The 20584-nt window shown below is 38.2% G+C and overlaps 1 protein-coding gene across 1 annotated transcript in view; it reads left to right on the plus strand.

The window, feature by feature from the left end:
- VAV3 (vav guanine nucleotide exchange factor 3) overlaps window positions 1-20584 on the plus strand; it is a 362307-nt gene that overhangs the window by 184496 nt on the left and 157227 nt on the right. Inside the window, exons 10-15 of the mRNA XM_036089450.2 lie at window positions 832-927; window positions 4235-4303; window positions 6983-7069; window positions 11918-12003; window positions 13492-13624; window positions 14015-14124. Of these exons, the coding sequence (XP_035945343.1) occupies window positions 832-927; window positions 4235-4303; window positions 6983-7069; window positions 11918-12003; window positions 13492-13624; window positions 14015-14124 (581 nt within the window). The remainder of the gene's footprint in view (window positions 1-831; window positions 928-4234; window positions 4304-6982; window positions 7070-11917; window positions 12004-13491; window positions 13625-14014; window positions 14125-20584) is intronic.

Here is a 20584-nt window from a genome sequence, read left to right on the forward strand (position 1 = left end):
TTCAGAGTACTTTCCTCAAAGTCATAGTTAATGGCAAAAGAATGGACACAAGTCAATACTATTTTTAGATAAACTTTTAAGAAAGGAGAGTATGAGATTAAAAAAAATAGGCTTTTGAAACTTTGAATCCAATAATAGGTTTATACTTTAGCAAATTTTTGGAGTCAGTCATTCCATTTCATTTAGTTTCACAAATATTTATTAAGCAAGTACTAGATTCTTAAAGCTGTAAAAGATACGATATATTGGAGAAGATATTGTGTACAACAACAGTTAAAATGCCCACAAGGCACAGAGAGAGCACAACTTTGATTGGGATTATCACAAAAGGCCTAGATGTATAGTTCTTGAAGAGGATGATAAATTTTATTGGAAACTAGACCAAGCACATGGTAGTTGGGGAGAACCGAATGAGCAAAAGGCATGCCCATGAGGAAGGCACATGGCCAGTTTGATGAGTAGGGACTTGTTCTGATGCTGGGCCCACAGGCCGGCGAGGGGTGGGGGGGTGGCGGTGATTGGTAGAAGGTGGAGCTATAAGGGTAAGTAGAAGAAGACCCCGGAGGGCCATTAGAGAAGATAATTTTCATGCATAAAATAGTTCTGCTTAATGAATCATTTTGGAGTTGAAATGCTACAAGGTTTGTCTTTTTGGTTTTTAATTAGATACTGTCTATTTTTCAGGAAGGATTATTAAGGAAAATAACAAGATATTTATTATATAATAAGAGTTTTGTTTATGGCCTCTGCATCTTTTAATGCTTGCTTTATGACTTCTTTTGATAAAATTAACAAAGTTTTAAAAAAAGTTTTTAAAAAACATTTCATTAGGAATGTTCCAAAAGAGCAAATAATGGAAAATTCACTCTTCGAGATTTGCTTGTGGTTCCTATGCAACGTGTTTTAAAGTATCACCTTCTCCTCCAGGTATGTAACTTAAAACTGTCAGTTTATTTGTTCATTTTTCATTTAACAAAGTATTCGTGAAGCATCAATTATGCTCCATATACTCTATGTTTGGAGCATCAGTTATGCTCCATATACTCTTTGGTGCATTGTGATTTTTCAATGATTAATATAGCTAAGTGGGAAATAACAGAATAGCTGGAAACTTTTTCTTTTAGCAAAGATGATTTTGTATCTTCCGCAAAGTCACTTTTTATGTCCTTCAAACAGAACTGGCTCCAAAAAAAAAAAAAAAAAAAGGCAAAACGAAAAGATCCCTTTAACCAAGTCTTCTTTGGTTAGCAGGAATCATTTATTAGAATCTCAGTGCTGCAATACCCCTGATTTTTGGCAGGTTAAGTGTTTTGGACCTTTTGCCTTATAACCATAAACTAAAAAGAATTCTGTCACATTCCGTGTTGCTTTTTGCTATAGTGAATTATAATAAGACTACATTTATTTTGAAGTGATTCTTGTTATAACCACAAAGCTTATGGTTTCCACAGTTAGTCCTCTAATGAGGGTGGAGAGTCTTATAAATTTAATTTGATAGCTGTACCAGGAGGCTCATTAGTTCTGCTCCAAGGAAATGTCTTACAGTATTAGTCTGTCAACTCTGCTGATGCTTGTGAAATGTCATTTTAAAAAGATCTACTACCTGTATGTGAAATATAATTTTGAGTCTGCTGTGCTTTAACATCTCGTATATTAAATTCCTTGAGCTGTAGTTGCAAAATTATTAGTCATCTCTATTTTTGTTCTACTGAGAAATCAGAAAAATTCAAACCCTGATTATTTCTTAAAAATGCATTAAAACATTTATAAGACCTAAACTCAAAGCAACTTAATCAAATTGGATTTTATGAAAAAATAATGAGGACTTAAGCAATCAGTTTCTGACACATCATGAAACTAAAAACATGTCCAAAATAAGATAATAATTTATTTTGTAACTTTGGTATAGTCAGTATCTATCAGTTGAAGAATTTAAAAGGTGCAGTTTTCAAGAAACATCTATTTTGGTCATTTATAAAATTCTAAAGAGACTTATAAAAGTTTAAAATATGACTATACCTTTTTGAAATTCAGCAGACTTTTTTCTTAATCCCTCTTGGATTGTTTTATATTTTAAATTTCAAAAGAATGTTTAGTTTTATGATTTTTTAAAATAGGGAAATTTTTATTTGGGGCAACACATAGAGATAAAAATTCTAGAAATGTTTTCCCATCTTGACAGTGTAAAGTAGAATTTGTCTAACGTTTAGACATTTGTTGAATTAATGTGGTATGAATTTGAACATTTCCTACTTAATGCTATACTTTAGTGGGGAAATAATTTTTGAAATACTTTATGGTTTGAAATCACAGATTTATAAATTTAGAATATTTGAGAGTGGGGGATTTGGAACTTTGAGCATAATTTACTATCATTAATAAAGGAAAAGTAAATAAGAGTAAAAGAATATTACTTGGACAAATTTCTTGTATTTAACAAATCTGATGGCTGTATGTCCTCTTTAAAAGTAGAAACGCTACTTGTGCTACACTCAGCAAAAATTTTTGAGTGGCTCCCCTGTTCAACACACAGTGTTAGACATTCATGGTATAAAACAGCCCTCGTCTCCCTGCACTGATAAAGCTCACTGTTTAGATAGGGAAAATGAAACATACGCTTCCAGGTACCATACAATGTGATAGGTATACAGAAAGTATGGAGGTAGTACAAATAAAGGCCTAGTTAATTATGCCTGGGGAGGCTGGGGACTTAAGGAGGCCTCTGTCCTAGAAAGCTTCACTGAGGAATGATTCTTGAACTGGCTGTGAAGGGAACAGTAAGAGTTCAATAGGTGCATCAGAGAGGAAGCGCTTTCTAAGGAGAGCAAACAGCATGTCTAATGGGATCAGACATTAGAATGTATTTTGAGAATTGCAGTTAATTTAATGTGAATAGAATATAGATTGTTTGGGTAGAGTGGAGAGAGAAGTTGGGAGAGGTTTGCAGAATTCAGACCATGCAGGGTCTAAGAGGTATGGATGACAATCTGAAGCTTTTGTGGGTATCACAGAAATCTGAATAGGGTCGAGACAGGATCAGATTTATATATTAGAAACCTAGCTCTGATGTCAATAGAGTGAATAGATTGTAGTCCAGAGAGGCTACAAGTCAGAAGCCAATTTATAATAACCCATGTGAAAAAGAGTAAGGACTTGAACCAAAGTAGTGGCAGTGAGGATGGTTTCCAGGGAAAGGATCAAAGTCAGTATCACCAGAACATAGTATGGGAGAGGGGCACCTGGGACACTTTTTTAGGTTTTGGCTTAGGTGATTCCATTGATGGAGGTACCATCATTCAATAAAACATAAACGGGAACCGGAGCAGGGTTGTGGGTGAAGGTGCCTTAAGTTTGGAATTGTTGGGTTAGATGGGCTTGTGAGATACCCAGGTGGAACTGTTTAGTTGGACAGAAGAGTCTGGGACTCAGGCGTGAGTTCTGGGTTTGAGCGCATTCCTTTGAGAGTGATTGTCTTATAAGGTGAGTGTTGATGTTATGGAGATGATTGTGATAGGATTTGTAGAGTAGGTACAGTAAGAATAACAGAAGACTAAGGTGAAAATCTAGGGAATGGTAACTTTCAAAGGTACAGATAAAGAAGAAAGTATGAAAGACTGGTCAATTGGCAGAAAATTTAAGATGGACTAACCAACAATAATAATAGCAACAAACATAAGATCCTAATGTCCCTGAAGCCAAGGGAGAGGAGTAGTCATCAGAATCAGTTGGCAATGATGGGATCTTTCACGACATTTGGGAAGGATGTCAGTGTAATGGCAGGGGATAGAATTCAGGTTCATCTTTGAAAGGAAAGTGTTTCCAACCATTGTCTCCTGTTCTTTTGGTGTCTAGTTGGTCTTACAGTTTGAGATTTTTTTATGAAAATAGAACCTAGTTAAGTTGCATCAGATTTATTACATTATGGTGCAAATAGTGATAAAAATGGTTTATTTTTAAAACATGTTTTCTTTTTTTTTTTTTTTTAAGATTTTATTTATTTATTTGAGAGAGAGAATGAGATAGAGCATGAGAGGGGGGAGGGTCAGAGGGAGAAGCAGGCTCCCTGTTCAGCAGGGAGCCCGATGCGGGACTCGATCCCGGGACTCCAGGATCATGACCTGAGCCGAAGGCAGTCGCTTAACCAACTGAGCCACCCAGGCGCCCCAACATGTTTTCTTTCTTATATTTTGGTTTTAATTGATGAAAATAGTACTGAACTGTATCTTCCAAATAGGAATTGGTCAAACATACCACTGATCCTATGGAGAAGGCAAATCTGAAATTGGCTCTTGATGCAATGAAGGTAAGGCAACTGTATCATTAAGTTCTTTGTATTTTTTATTCCTGCCTAAAAACAACAGACTACAGACTGCTAATACATATGTATGATATGCTGATATAATATATAAGTATTTGTATAGTTTTGTATTTGGTGGGGAGAGCTGGATATTTTTTTTTAAGATTTATTTATTTATTTTAGACGGAGAGTGTGTGTACGATTCGGGTGTGGGGCAGAGGGAGAGAATCTTCAAGCAGAGTCCTGAGCTGAGCACGGAGCCAATGGAGCCCCACACAGGGCTCGATCTCAAAACACTGAGATCGTGACCTGAGTCAAAATCAAGAGTAGGACGCTTAATTGACTGAGCCACCCAGGCACCCCAGAGAACTATATATATATATATAGAAGATTTTATTTATTTGAGAGAAAGAGAGGGAGAGAAGAGAGCACAAGCAGGGGGAACAGCAGAGAGGGAGGGAGAAGCAGGCTCCTCGCTGAGCAGGGAGCCAGTTGCAGGGCTTGATCCCAGGACCCTGGGCTCATGACCTGAGCTGGAGCTGAAGGCAAGTGCTTAACTGACTGAGCCACCCAGGCGCCCCCAGAGAACTGGATATTCTTAACTGAAATAGATATCCTTGCATGGATTTAATTGTTAGACAAAGATACATAAAACCAAGAGGTGTATTAAAATAACTTGTTATTTATGAAAGTATGACAACTTTTATAACCACTGGAAATGATTTAATATAATGGTTTTATTTCACATTCTTTTTGTGGTTACTAATAGAAAACTGTTGGCTTATTTGCAACGACATGGATGAAACTGGAGGGTATTCTGAGCGAAATAAGTCAATCAGAGAAAGACATGTATCATATGACCTCACTGATAAGAGGAATTCTTAATCTCAGGAAACAAACTGAGGGTTGCTGGAGTGGTGGGGGTTGGGAGGGATGAGGTGGCTGGGTGATAGACATTGGGGAGGGTATGAGCTATGGTGAGTGCTGTGAATTGTGTAAGACTGATGAATCACAGATCTGTACCTCTGAAACAAACAATATATTATATGTTAAAAAAAAAAAAAAAGATAGCAGGAAGGGAAGAGTGAAGGGGGGGAAATCAGAGGGGGAGATGAACCAGGAGAGACGATGGACTCTGAAAAACAAACTGAGGGTTCTAGAGGGGAGGGGGGTGGGGGGATGGGTTAGCCTGGTGATGGGTATTAAGGAGGGCACGTACTGCATGGAGCACTGGGTGTTATATGAAAACAATGACATGGAACACTACATCAAAAACTAATGGTGTGCTGTATGGTGACTAACATAACATAATAAAATAAAGAAAGAAAGAAAGAAAGAAAACTGTTGGCTTGTGTAAGCAGCAGGTCAGCTAGTGACCTCAGAACGCTGGTGTGACTTATTTTCCTCAAGTGAGGCTATCTGCCACGTTGACCTTCGTGGATACTGTGCATCAGCACATGTGGATTTCAGTTTGGGTGAAAACTATTTCTATTTTTAGGTAAATCTGAAAATCAAGAGCTACAAGTAGATAAAAGCAGGGTTTTAAACATACTGGGCAGTCTGTAACACCCCAATTTCTACATTGTGCTGCATGTTGACTATGAAAGGAATATTTGCCCCTAACTCAAAACATAAGCAAACATTTGTTCTCAAAACAAAACGCCAATGTGACTGTGCTCAGAATGAGGTTAACGGCTTCTCTGCCTCCCTGTGCCGGGGTCAGTGCTGGCTCTGCTGTTTAGCTGATTTCAGTAGCCTGCCAGGAACCATCACACAATTATTCGTTACTCTTTTCCAAAGTCATACCAAGTTTCCAATTTTAAAAAAAAATCATTTATAGATACATCCTATGAAAAGTCAGACTTTCATTTAGAACAAAGTTAGGAACTGCTTTTTGTCCGAGTTCTGTTCCTGCTGTTGCAGATGAATTTAAGAGGGTGGAGAAAAAAAGAAAACCCAGAAAACAGGAAAATCTAGAGCACATATAATAAAAATAGCTACTTACAGTATGGAGAGATTAGCTAATGTTTCCTCAAATACGTGAAAAGACATTTTAAAGTAGGGGAAGAAGCACGTGGAGAAATGTGTCTAGCATTGTTTGTTCACTTTTAATTTGTTTTAGTGCTCTGAGGTTTTTCTCCTCTCCTTTGCTTCTCCTTCATTAACTCTTTAAAATTGAACTGGCTGGCTTGACTGAAAGCTCTCAGGAACTAAGACACCAACTGGTTGCAGAAAACAGTCCTGCTGGACTCACTGTCTAACTTTTAGTTACCTTTTTTCTCCCTGCTAATCCTTCATTATTGCGTTATTGACCTTATTCTAACCCGTGTAAGAATGTGATTCTCCCAAGGTCAGTTATTAACGTGTTTGGAATTTGCATTCTCCTGACCTAGTTTCCTCTTGTTCTGCAGGGTGGCAGATTTTTTTTTTGTTTTTTATCCTCGCTCTTCTCAGAGGTGTGGTAAATGACAACTCTTTAGTCTTCCCAGCTGTACTCCAGACATTTTAAAATTGCTTTTGAGTTGCAGCTTTGATTGATTGGACGTTCATCTTATTGTCATTTAAAAGTTATGGTGATTACTTTTACTGCTAATGAAATTAATGATGTGTTTTCTTTCAAACAGTTTTCATCTCTTCTCCAGTCTTATCATGATTTCTTTTTGTACCCTTCTCTTTATTCTTTAGGACTTGGCACAATATGTGAATGAAGTGAAAAGAGATAATGAGACCCTTCGTGAAATTAAACAGTTTCAGCTCTCTATAGAAAATCTGGTATGTAATTATCCTGCTATCCAGCTTCCCTAACTCACAAATCAGAGGACATCCTACAAGTTGTTTTTGAAGAAAAGATAGTTTACCTTGAAGTTTCCGTTGTCATAGGTTTTTTTTTCCTGATTCTTGTTTGGCAGCACCCACACGGATGTCTTGTGGCACCTGTGATATGTGTGTCATTGTCCAAGGACTTTCTGCCTTTGCTTGTCCCTCTCTCTTTAATCACACTATGCCTCTTCCCCTGGCTGTACAAATTCTAAACACTGGAGTTCATTTTTTTCTTTTCTTTCCCTTATCCCACACATACTCATGGCTGATTCCTGTTAATGTATTCATTTTATATATATTTACGGGGTGACTGCTGAGTGCCAGATGTTTTGCTTGGGGCAGGGGCTGTAACTATGAACAGCATGGCCTCATGGTTGAGGAGGCAGTAACAGGAGAGTTTAAAAATGCTCTACTGAGGGGCTCCTGGGTGGTCAGTCAGTTAAGTGTCTGCCTTCGGCTCAGGTCATGATCCCAGGGTCCTGAGATCGAGCCCCACGTCGGGATCCCCGCTAAGCAGGGAGTCTGCTTCTCCCTCTGCCCCTCCCCCTGCTCATGCTCACTTTCTCTCTCAAATAAATAAAATATTAAAAAAATAAAATAAAAATGCTCTACTGAGATTCATGTTGTGAACAGGGTGGGGCAGCAGAGGATACTAAGGAGAGTCCTTGTTTAGATGAGATGGTTAGAAAAAGTCCGTCTCAGTCCTTTGCCTCTTGAACCTGAAGCATAAGAAGAATCCAGTGGTGCAGGGATCTGGGGAAGAGGATTCCAGGCAGAAGCCACAGCAAGTGGAATGGCCAGAGATGGGCCAGAACCTGGGGGTGTTCAAGAGGTTGAAAGGCAAGAGTGGCTGGGTGAGTGAGGGGCTCTGAGGTGGGAGAGGGGTGGGTGGGAGGACTATGTCCCCCAGCCTTATAGGCCAAAGCATTGAGCTGGGGTTTTACTGGGATTACAGTGGGAAGCTTGTAAAGGTTTCTCTAGGAGAGTCATTCTGATTTACATTTCAAGAAAACCCTTCTAGCAGGCAGGCCAGTCAGCAAGTTGTTGAGTGGTTTCAGGAAAGAGTTGGTGGAGGCCTGGATGGAGCTGTGGGTGGTGAAAATAGAGTTGCACGTGTGAAGGAAAGACACTTTTCTTGGTCGAGCAATTTTATTGCCGCTTTCTCTGAAACATCTTTTCACATGTACAGTCACGTTCCCCTTTCAGGACCTCATCTGCCAACTTTTCAGTCACCGAAGCCTCCATCCATTCCTTCACGTAGTTGCGTTTCCAGATGGCGGACTTCTCGATTCATTCTCTTTCCCAGCCTTGTCAGCATTTGCCGTTCCCTTCAGGATTCATTCAGCATTCCTTAGCATGATATTTAAAGCCCTCAGTGATTTGGTCTTAAACTACTTTCCTGAACTCTTCCAGCTAGTACCTGCCCACATACTTTGCGGCTCTCCTGCTGTGTTGTAAGGTCTCTAATTTGCCGTACATTTTTATCGTTCTGCCTTTGATGATGATAATATCAAAGCCTAGGATGTCTTCCCATTATTTCCTATTCCTTCAAGATCCAACTAAAATAATTCTTTCCCTAATCTCCCATTATTACTTTCTCTTTGTAATTCCATAGCATATTGTCTGGACAGCTGTTTAACATTGTGTGTGTGTGTGTGAAATATATATGACATTTACCATTTTTAAATGTACAATTTTGTGATGTTAAATACATTCATATTGTTGGGCAGCCATCACCTCTTTCCATCTCCAGAACTCTCTTCATTTTGTGAAACTGAAGCCCTTGTACCCATTAAACACTAACTCTCCGTTCTTCCCTCCTCCCAGCCCCTGGCAACCACCATTTTACTTTCTGTCTTTGTGAATTTGACTACTCTAGGTGCCTCATATAAGTGGAATCATGTAATATTTGTCCTTCTATAACTGGCATATTTAGCATAATGTCTTCAGTGTCCATCCTTGTTGTAGCATGTATCAGAATTTGATTTTTTTTTAAAGAATTTCCTTTTTAAGGCTTTAAAATATAACATTGTATATACCCCACATTTTGATTATTCATTCATCTGTCTATGGACACTTGGATTTCTTCCCCCTTTTGGCTATTGTGAATGATGCTGCTGTGAACGTGGGTGTGCAAATATATGCTTGACTCCCTGCTTTCACTTCTTTTGGTTATTTACCCAGAAGTGGAATTGCTGGATTGTATGGTAATTCTAGGCTTAATTTTTTGAGGACTAGCCATATTGTTTTCCACAGTGACCGCCCCATTTTACATTCCCACCAGCAATGCACAGGAATTCCAATATCTCCACATCCTCGACAACACTTGTTCTTTTCTTTTCTTCTTTTTTATCTATTTTTTTAAATATCCATCCAAGTGGGTACAAAGTAGTATCTCATTATGGTTTTGACTTTGTATTTCCCTAATGATTAGGGATATTGTGTATCTATTCATATGCTTTTTGGCCACTTGTATATCTTTCTGAAGAAATGTCTATTCAAGTCCTTTGCCTATTTTTGAATCACGGTTGCTTGTTTGTTGTTGTTGAGTTATAAGAGTTCTTTATATATTCTGGATATCAATTCTTGTCACACGTTTTGTTTGCAAGTATTCTCTCTCATTCTGTAGGTTGCCTTTTCACTCTGTTGATAGTATCCTTTGCATAAAATTTTTAATTTGGATGAATTTCAACTTATTGGCCTTTTGCTGATAGTGCTTTTGGTGGTATATCTAAGAAATCATTGCAAAATCCAATGTCATAAAACTTTGCTCCTGTGTTTTCCTCTAAGGGTTTTATATTTTTAGTTCTTTGATCAATGTAGTATACTGTATAAGGTAAGGGTCCAACTTCATTCTTTTGCCTGTGCATATCCAGTTTCCCCAGAATCTTTTTTTGAAAAGGCTATCCTATCCCCATTGAATGATCTTGGTACTGTTTTCAAAAATCCTTTGACCATATATATGAGGGCCTATTTCTTTTTTTTTTTAATTATGTTAATCACCATACATTACATCATTAGTTTTTGATGTAGTGTTCCGTGATTCATTGTTTGCATATAACACCCAGTGCTCCATGCAGAACGTGCCCTCTTTAATACCCATCACCAGGCTAACCCATCCTCCCACCCCCCTCCCCTCTAGAACCCTCAGTTTGTTTCTCAGAGTCCATAGTCTCTCATGGTTCATCTCCCCCTCTGATTTCCCCCCCTTCATTTTCCCCTTCCTGCTATCTTCTTTTTTTTTTTTTTAAACATATAATGTATTATTTGTTTCAGAGGTACAGGTCTGTGATTCAACAGTCTTGCACACTTCACAGCGCTCACCATAGCACATACCCTCCCCAATGTCCATCACCCAGCCACCCCATCCCTCCCACCCCACCACTCCAGCAACCCTCAGTTTGTTTCCCGAGATTGAGTTCCTCATATCAGTGAGGTCGTATGATACATGTCTTTCTCTGACTTATTTCGCTCAGCATAATACCCTCCAGTTCCATCCACATTATTGCAAATGGCAATATTTCATCCCTTTTGACGGCTCCATAATATTCCATTGTATATATATACCACATCTTCTTCATCCATTCCTCTGTTGATAGACATCTTGGCTCTTTCCATAGTTTGGCAATTGTGGATGTTGCTGTTATAAACATTGGGGTGCATGTATCCCTTCGGATCACTACATTTGTATCTTTGGGGTAAATACCCAGTAGTGCAATTGCTGGGTCGTACGGTAGCTCTATTTTCAACTTTTTGAGGAACCTCCATACTGTTTTCCAGAGTGGCTGCACCAGCTGCATTCCCACCAATGGGAATGGTGTAGGAGGGTTCCATGAGGGCCTATTTCCAGCTGTTCTGTTCCATTGGTCTAGAAGTCTGTCTTTATGAGAGTGCCACACTGTTTTGATTACCATAGTTTTTTAATAAGGTTTGAAATTAGGAAGACTAAGACCCCAACTTTGTTCTTTTTTCAAGATTGTTTTGCCTATTAAGGGTCCCTTGAGATTCCATATGAATTTTAGGATGAGTTTTCTTTTTCTGCAAAATACATCATGGGGACTTTAATGGAATATCTGTTTTTATACTTTCTTGCAGCACAGTTAATTAATTACATATCTGCTTCCTTTATTAGGATATAATCTCCTAGATGTTAGTGATAATTTTCAGTCAATTCTTTTTCCCCTTAACACTTTGTACAGTAGTTGTTCATAAATACTTAATATTTTTTAGTGTCTGCCTCTGGGAAAATGGTTCATTATGTTTAATCATTAAGTCATACTTTTCATTCTTGAGATCTTAGCTCAAGGAAGCTGTCCTTGACTTCCTAGAACAAATTAAGCCCCCGGCAATGCATGTTTCCTGTACTCTTTCTTCATGGAAATTTCACATTTATAATTATATACTTCTGTAAATTTTCCCCCCCGCACTGGGCAGGGGCGCATTTTGCCCTATATCTACTACCATGTCTGGCACACAGTTCGTGCTTAGTAAGTATTAGTTGCTGTAACTTTGTTGTCATTTGAATTCTTCCAGTTAATTCTTGCTCTTGGAAGCTAACTTCCCTATTAAGTTATAAGTAAAATTAATTAATGTCCTCAGTATACCTCCTAGGCTCTCCAAGGACAGACTGTTTTTGAAAGTGAATCATATAGACCTGAGCTTTTTAGACTAAGTGTGCTAAAAATGTGAAATGATAAAACTTGTAGTAAAGTAGTTGTCCCTAGCAAATATCCTTGCTAATATTTATTTCTGTTTTTACATGATTACGAAAAGCTGAGACATGTAAATTTTATATTTTAGAACCAACCAGTTTTGCTTTTTGGACGACCTCAGGGAGATGGTGAAATTCGAATAACTACCCTAGACAAGCATACGAAACAAGAAAGGTGAGAAAAGAAGAGCAATACTTATTTTCATAATAAGTGGTTAGTATCAGAAGATTGAGAAAACAATTCTAGGACAAAGGAGGGAAGCAGAGGAAGAAAAACAAGGGGACAGACCAACCTATGGTTTTCTACAATTTTCTCATAGATATGTTAGGTCTTTTCCTCTATGTTTTGGTATCTGTTGATTTGTCTAAGTTCTTAAGAGGGATATGACAAATATAGAATGTCAGCTGAGGCTCAGAGGGACACACTGAAATGAGAGTAGAGATAAAGTAATAGACAACACAATTGTTTGATTGCTTTTTTTGGTATACATTTGAAAACAACTAAAAAGACAAAATGCCCTAAGAATTAAGTCTAAGTGGGAATCATTTCGCGATATTTTCTTGAGGGAAGTTCAGGTTAGTGAGCTTGGCCTGGTATCCCGAATTATATACATACGATTGCTAAACTGATTGATTTGGTTAAAATGGCCATTTTCTGGAAACTTTGAACCAGGAAAGTCAGCCAGCAGGGGGCAGTGTCAGCTCTTCCAACTTGATACCAGGCTCTACAGTAGCTCCCGGGAGAGACCTACCCTTCTCAGCCTCTCCAGGAAAATAGTCTTTGAAAGTGATGCAAGTATTAGAGCTATGTGACTGTATCATTGTCATTATCATTATTTTAAAATGTATACATGTTAATTCCTGAGAATTTTCTAAAAGATAAAAATATTGGTATTGGATGATAGGATTACAAGTTTGTTTTTCTCCCCCAGTTACATTGTTGTTAAAAATTAAGAGAAGTATCAACACATAAATATAACCATAATTTTTCTAATTTGCATTTTGCTCATATGCTGCTCAATTTGTGTTTCAGGTGGTCCATAAAATCACGAGGAGCGACATAGAGGGTAAAAGTGCAGGTTCCACAATTAGATCTGGGTGTGAATCCTGCTCTGCCCCTCATTAGCTATGTGACCTTGAGCAAATTATTTAACTTCTCTAATCCTGTTTCCTCCCCAATAAAATGAAGATGAAAATAATACCTCAGCAGATGGTCCTGGGGATTTAAATTAAGTGAGTCATTTTGTGAAAGGGATGGACACTTCTCAACACATTCTGGCCGACTCCTCGAAACATCAGAAGTTCACTGCTATTGTTGTCATTAGTGTTCTGTAAATGTCTAGGATTTAAACTGAAAAAAAAAAAAAAAATGCTCCTGGACACTTTAAAGTGGCTTATCTCAGTTGTTCCTTACAGCAACTCTCTAATGTGTATATTCTTACTATAATTTTGCGTATTTTTTAAATGAAACTAAGGTAGAGTAAGGCCATTCATTCCGTAAAGGGTAGTGCCAGGGTATGTATAGTTCATTCTTTTCAGCATGCAATACTGCCTTTGTCTTTAACTCAAAGAAACAAGTTTGGTTGGTTTAATTAAATTTTACCAAGGAAAAGTTAATATATATGCTTCCAAACCATTTTAAATCTCTCTCTCTTTCTCTCAGGCATATCTTCTTATTTGATTTGGCAGTGATTGTATGTAAAAGGAAAGGCGATAACTATGAAATGAAGGAAATCATAGATCTTCAGCAATACAAAATAGCCAACAATCCTACAACTGATAAAGAAAATAAAAAGGTGAATTTTTGAAAATTAATTACCGTAATTTACTCATAACTTTGACCATTCAAGGAAAGGATGCTAATACATTAATGTGAGAGGGCTTATTGACACAGGTGATTTTTCTTTCTAGAGATTGATTAGGAGCAAGCCTCTGTGAGAAATAATTGGACAGTGCCACAACTGATAATGATCATCTCTAATGCCTTAATGGTCATCTATAATGCATTTGGCATAAGAACTGTTATAGATATAAAGTTGACTACAAAAATCTGATTGTTCAGAGTTTGTGTGCTGTTAATGTTATGAGCGGTTTGTGGATGATTATGGTGGTGTTTTAGTGAATTTGGAAGCGTGATGTTATTACTGAGTGATACATATTAACCTGAGGAATATTAATTTCAACAGTGGTCTTATGGCTTCTACCTCATCCATACCCAAGGACAAAATGGGTTAGAATTTTATTGCAAAACAAAAGATTTAAAGAAAAAATGGCTGGAACAGTTTGAAATGGCTTTGTGAGTATTTCTACCTTTAAAAGTGCTTTTTCTGCTACTTAAATCTCTCATGAATAATGAACTGTCAATAAATGTACTCCAATCCTTGTAGCATGTATACGGAGACTGTGGAAACACTTTGAGCATGAGTGGTCCTCAACTGTCTGCTTGGTAACTTTGGTCTCCTAGGAGAGAGGCTTTGGCGAATTTCTTCAAGAAAAAGAAAGAGGGAGCTCTAACCTTCCGTTTGACTTTCTTCTCATGGGCAAATTTTAATTCTTTAGCCTTCTGCAGCCCATGAAAATATTAACAGTTCTAATGATAAACCTTTGATATAATTACCATATTTTATATAGCTCTTTAGACTAGAAATAGCTTGGAAACACAAACATTCATACTTGCACATCTTATTTTTAATAGAAAGATTTGTTTCTTCCCCTCGTTTGTTTTTTTAACTCATTTATTGTTCGAGTCCTAGATAAATTGCTTGATGTTTTCAATGAATGTTTTAAGGGCTTGATTTCTTTCTGTGTTCTTTCCTTTTATGGAAGTGGAAGCTCAAGAAAGAGGTGGGAAATAGTCAGACCTGTTTCAAAAGGAATGGCATAAAGAGATGTAATTATACAAGAACATGTTATTAATAGGGGTTTCTTTTTAGTTTTGATGTTTTTGGATTAAAAGGTGCATAGTGACCCTTGTTACGAAAACATATAGGTCACCCTGAAATTGAAACTGTTAGCAAAAGGTGAAATTCAGAAACAAACAAACATTTTTGTGATTTGCTTCATTTGTATTTTAACACTGTTTACCCTTTGTGGACAAATTCTATCAGGCTTTTTGTTTGTTTCTTCTTTTGCTTTGTTTTAAGAAATGCTCATGTTAATATGGGGGTAATATTAGAATGTTTTATTGTAGTTCTGAAGCGAGAAAAACAGATTTTCTTGAGATTATTTTATCTAACATTTTGAGTGAAATGATTGTGCTGCTAGAATATTTTTAAGCTCATAGAAAAATTCTGGATTCAGCAGTAACCACTGCCATGGGTTGGCTGCATAGTCTTAGCTAAATTCATTATCTCTCAGAGCCTTGGTTTCCTCCTTGGTAAAATAAGGATAATAATATTTTGAATTTCAGATAATATGTTTCAGGCAGAGTGCTAGCCAAATAGCACACCAGCAGTCATATGGTATTGAACAGTAAGTGATATCTATTGTTAGCACTATTATTAATATTGTTTTATATTTAGGATCTTATTACACCCATGAGGACTTGTAAGACCAGAAGGCACCGTCCCAGTACACCATTATGTTCCTAATAATGTATTGTTATTGATGACAGTGGTGAAGCAAAAGGGGTTAGTAGTAGTGTGCAGGGATGGCATGGCTATACTGTAGGTCCCCTTTGGTTGGGGCCTGAATGATGAAGTTGGTGGCCTCTGCCCAGTCTCTCATGGATAGTGGGCTCCATTGTAAACCCAGTGTGCTGTTTTAATTAGGTTTCAAGTGGTCGACTTGTCTACCTGGGTTTGGTGACAATGGGCAAAGGCAGAGCTGATCTCAAGCCTTTGCTCTTGTGGGAATGATTCTAGGCCAGTATTTTCTCATGGGTTCTCTTTGGATATATAATCTTTAGATGAAGTGAAAAAATTTCTGCAGAGGAGGAGAGTTTAATTTCTTGTCCAGAGCAGGCAGGCTCCATGGACTGTGTGATAGGCATGCCAGTTAGAATTTTGTTCATTTGCCATAAATCAAACAACTTAACACTGGATACAAGAGATTTGATAAGATGAATGCTGGGGTAGGTAGACGAGGGGGGTGGTCTGGTGGCTCACTGGGGTATCCTCAGGAACCCAGGCTCAGGTCTTCTGCTCTCCATTATCAGCATTTGGCTTCTGTCCTCAGGGTTGGTCACTTTGTTGTCCAAGGTAGCTGCTGGAACTCCGGTTATAAAATCTACATTCTAGGCAGCAGAAGATGACTCTATTTTTAAGGATACCTTGGAGATACGCCACAAACTTCTGTTACATAATGCTGACCAGAACTTAGCCATGTGGCCACATCTGTCAAATACAATCTTTATTCCAGGCAGAATTGTGCCTACCTGAGAATCAAGGTTCTCTCACGGAAGAAGGGAGAAATTTGTGGTTGTAGAAAACTACCAGTCACTGCTTGATAGCTATATACCTACAGGAGGATGGATGGATTTAAATTGTCCCACCACAAGAAAGATGGCTGTACCACGCCCAGGGAAACTGGGATTCTTAATCTTTGAGCGTTTTCCAGGCACCTCACCAATATAATTAAACCTCCAAGTGGCTGTTTGTATTTCAGAATTCCATTGACTGCCCATGCAGATGGTGAGAGGGTGGAAGTACCTTTTTTGAGAATTGCTCAAAGTCGAAGTCGAGGGCTTCTATAAGCAGGGATGATGCCAATTATGGCAAAGTAAAATTAGTCAGGATTTTACTCAAGCATCAGAATATTCCATTATTTTATTTTTTCCCCTCTTTTTTGAAGCTCGTTATGCAGGAAAGCCCTGCTTCCAACTCTGTAAGCAGCTCCTGTTTGTCTTGTGCTCAGGAAAATAGAATAATCTAGGTTGAGTCCTGAAGCTTAGGAGAACATTACCCATGGTTCAAATTTTGCTATTTTATCCATTATCTAAAGTTCGAGTACTCTTCTTCCCTAAGCCATGGGGAATAAAAGAAAACTAAGAAGCCCGGCTGCATTCATGACAATCCATGAAAAACAATAAGCCTTGGGTACCTCCTCAAGCCAGCTTCTGCCAGTCTCTTTAGCATTAACATGGGATACCGAGGTCCTCCTGGAGAGCATTCTGGAGTGTTGCTTTAAGGAACTCAGGGAAGGAAAGGGAGGCATCGGTGGGAGGGTGGTGGGAAATCAAGGGAGGTGATATTTTAAGACTGATGAAATGCTTGCCAGTTCTATTTACAGAAGATGGCAGTTCTGCTGTTTATAGGATGATTGGATCATTTTTATTTAAAAAAAAATTGCAAATCACCTTTAAGATGTTTAAAATACCACTTTTAATTTAGAACATTAAAAAAGACCATAGAAAAGCATGAATACCAATAAACAGTAAGTATCCAGTAAACGCAAATCATCTCCCCAGAGGTGACCTAAATCTCAGCCTGTGTCTTTCCCAAACATATCCCATCCCTGCTCAATAACCGTGTTCTCTGACCTTTGGCCGTAACCATTTCCAGCATTTAGAATATGCAGTGAACCACATCAGAACTTGGCAAACCTCCGTAAGAAAGGCTGAACAAAGAGAAAATCATCAGTGACCCACTTGGATAGGGCAGGGAGAAGAATGTTTTTTTCTTTTTCTCCTGTGAGAAGAAGGGGTAACAGGACGGATTGCTCTTGAGGTTGTTGGAACAGTAGTGGAACCAAAGAAGGTTGGGAGCCATAGTTCTGGGGGACCCCACTCTGAAGAACGTATTTAAACCTTTAAAAGACTGATGTATATACATTGCTTATTCTTATTTATTTCCAGAAGGGCTTTTGTCACTGTCTCTCACAATTCCATTTAGTTTTCTGTGAAATAAGATGGCAAATATTTTTATTATCTTAAGCTAGTTTTCATAATGATACAGGAGAATATGGATGTGAGTGCCTATAGCAATGTTCAAAATATTGTTAGGAGGTTTCTGGGTATGTTTTCCCCCGATCCCTTATATCCAGTGTGTTTTTATGAATTCTCCTGTTAGATTTAAATTGATAAACATTGTCATACCCATTTTATAGCTCAGGAAACTAGTGATCACAGCAGTGTTTTAGCAAACTTGTACAACTTCAATGCTATATCATTTACTATAGAGCTCAGGATCTCAGTTCACAGCAATTTCTTTACCCATCGAGATGCTCAAATAAGCAACTGGACTCAAATCCTGTTATCTCCAAGTAGAGTCAGGTTTCCTTTTTCTGCCCCACCCCCCACCCCCACTGTAATTAGGACCTAGAGGATCAGGCAGTTTCTTTAAATGTTCCAGAAATAAGTCAAAGTTGGGTAAAATATGAAATAAATAACTTGAATAATAGAATAAGGCTTTTTAAAGAAGGAGAGCAAGGAAGAAAAAGTAAAATTGGAGGTGAGGGAAGTATTGCAAATGGTAGGAAGTGGTAGATTCTGAACCAGCCTCCGTAGTGTTTACTGAAGGGAGCTGAAAGGTTGCCTTGCCTGGAATTTATTCTGACTGACTTGACCCAATTCTTGAAATTCTAACAATTGATATTAATCCCTTGAATAAAGTTCCTTGAAAGATGCATTACCATTATTCCCACTATCTAAGATTCCTTCACTGTGTACCATATGCACAGTGCTACATGGTTTTCCTAAGAGGAAGAAGAACGTAGAGAGATTAACGTGTGCTCAAAGATTAGCCCAGGATACTTAGGGCTAATTCCTAAATTAGCAATTTGTTGCTAATTGTTAAATGCTAAGACTGTGGTTGTGGGGAGAAGAGTTGGAGAAGGGGATATGGAAATTATAGAGCCAGGAAGGGACTCTGGAGCCAGGCGGCATTGTCATGTTGGACATCTGGAAGGGCAGCCCCTGAGTTTTGTTTCCCAGGATGAACCCCTGAAAAGGAGTGCTCTCCAACTAGGGTGGGGCAGGGGGCAGGAATCTAGCCATTAAACTCCACAAATCGCATTTGATCTGAGTCACAGTGTTTCTAATTTATTCCCCATTTACTTCCAGAAGGAATTTGAGGTCACTCACCATAAAAAGCACACATGCCACAGAATTAAAAAGAAAAATTTAAATAATCAGAGGTCAAACAGAACAATGTTTCAAAGCCTTTTCCTCACACTCAGGATCTACTAGATAAGAACAGTTTCCTGAAATTTACCTTCCGTAGTTTGTATTATAAAAGCAATGAGTATGTTGTTCACATTTTAAATATGAAATTATATTTTATCAAAAATAATTTAAAAAACATAAAATTTGTATTAATCTAAAGATATTGCTCAGATATTTTGGATACCAGAGAGATAATTACCGGAGGAAATTATATTCATTCTACAAGTACTTACTGAGCACTTGCCTTCTTGCCAGATATTATTGGAAGTCCTGGGTGTATAACAATGAGGGAGGTATTGCAATTGAATTTAAATACTGTAATTTATAAATATAATTTTTAGTTAATATATAATGGATTGGATTTAAAGACTGTACTCTTGGATATTTCTAGCCAAATCTTATCTTCTCCCAGTCCCATTTGCTCAAGTGTAAATAGAAGGAAGCCCAAAAAGTGCCCTTCTCTCTCCCCCTGTGGTCAGTTTCTCCCCAATCTCTGCAGACTGAATCTGATCACTTGCTTGTAATCTTCGTGCTCCCCTCCCTGGTTAAAGCATTTCACATCTCTAATTAGCTCTGTCCTCCTTGCCCTCTCCTTACCAGTCCACTCTTCAGGAAGCATCGAGGGTGATCCAGTTGTGGCCCGCCCTACATAAAACCCTTCGTTGGCTATTTATTGCCCTTGGTATAATCTCAACATTCTTGCCAGGACCTAAAGGCCCTCCCTGATTTTATCCTGCCTATCTTTCCAGCCACATCTCATATCAGTTTTACCTGTGCTCATTTTGCTGTGGTTAGATAGAGTGGATTTCAGTTCTTGGAGAATTCACAGGCCTCAGGCAACCACCCTTGAGACTTCCCTACCCAGGATGGTCTTTCCTCCTGTTCTTTATCCTACAGATCTTGGCTTAAAATGTTACTTTGTGAGAGAGATCTTTCCTGACCATTATGCTAAATTAGTAATCTTACCTCCCCAGTATTCTCTCACAATTGTAATTATATGGCCCGACAAAAATTATCCAAGGGTAGTATTTATAGCCTTCCCTCCACCCCTCCGCCCCTGCTTGTTAAAGAAAATCTGTTATGTGCCTGCCCAATTTCACCTATCTTTTCTCCTCCTAAAGAATAGGGATTCCTTCCTGCTTACTGAGAGAGAAGCTAAATTGAACTGCCTGGCTAATGCTGGGAGAAAGGAAAAAAGAAAGCTTCATGGTTCTGGAAACAAAGAAAATTTGGAGTTTTGGTGTGAATGAGGCTCTGGAATAGCTATGGGGTTTGAGGAATTTAGAAAGGGGAAAAGCACCTTTCAAAATACGTATCTGTGGATTCTGAATTATATTCCCTTTTATGTCTTTTGAAATGTTAAATAGAGAATGCAATTGCTTTTTGGTTATTTTGGTTTCTGTATGTGTACTTTTAAGGGGCCAAGGCCAAACTGCCTGGGCCCTTTGGTTGATGAGGTCACCATTGGATCTAGCTGTCCATTTCATGGGTGTTTCTCCCCTGGACTAAAAACACATCAGTGGCAGGCATCTTTTTTCACATGCATGAGGAGTCCCTAGCACAGCTCCTGGCACATAGTGGAAAATCCTATTTTTATTGTAGATCTGAAATTTTACTCAAGTTTTCTGATAACAGGGCAATATAAAAAACAACA

This window comes from Halichoerus grypus, chromosome 5, assembly GCF_964656455.1.
Source record: "Halichoerus grypus chromosome 5, mHalGry1.hap1.1, whole genome shotgun sequence".
In the NCBI taxonomy this organism is placed as follows: domain Eukaryota; kingdom Metazoa; phylum Chordata; class Mammalia; order Carnivora; family Phocidae; genus Halichoerus; species Halichoerus grypus.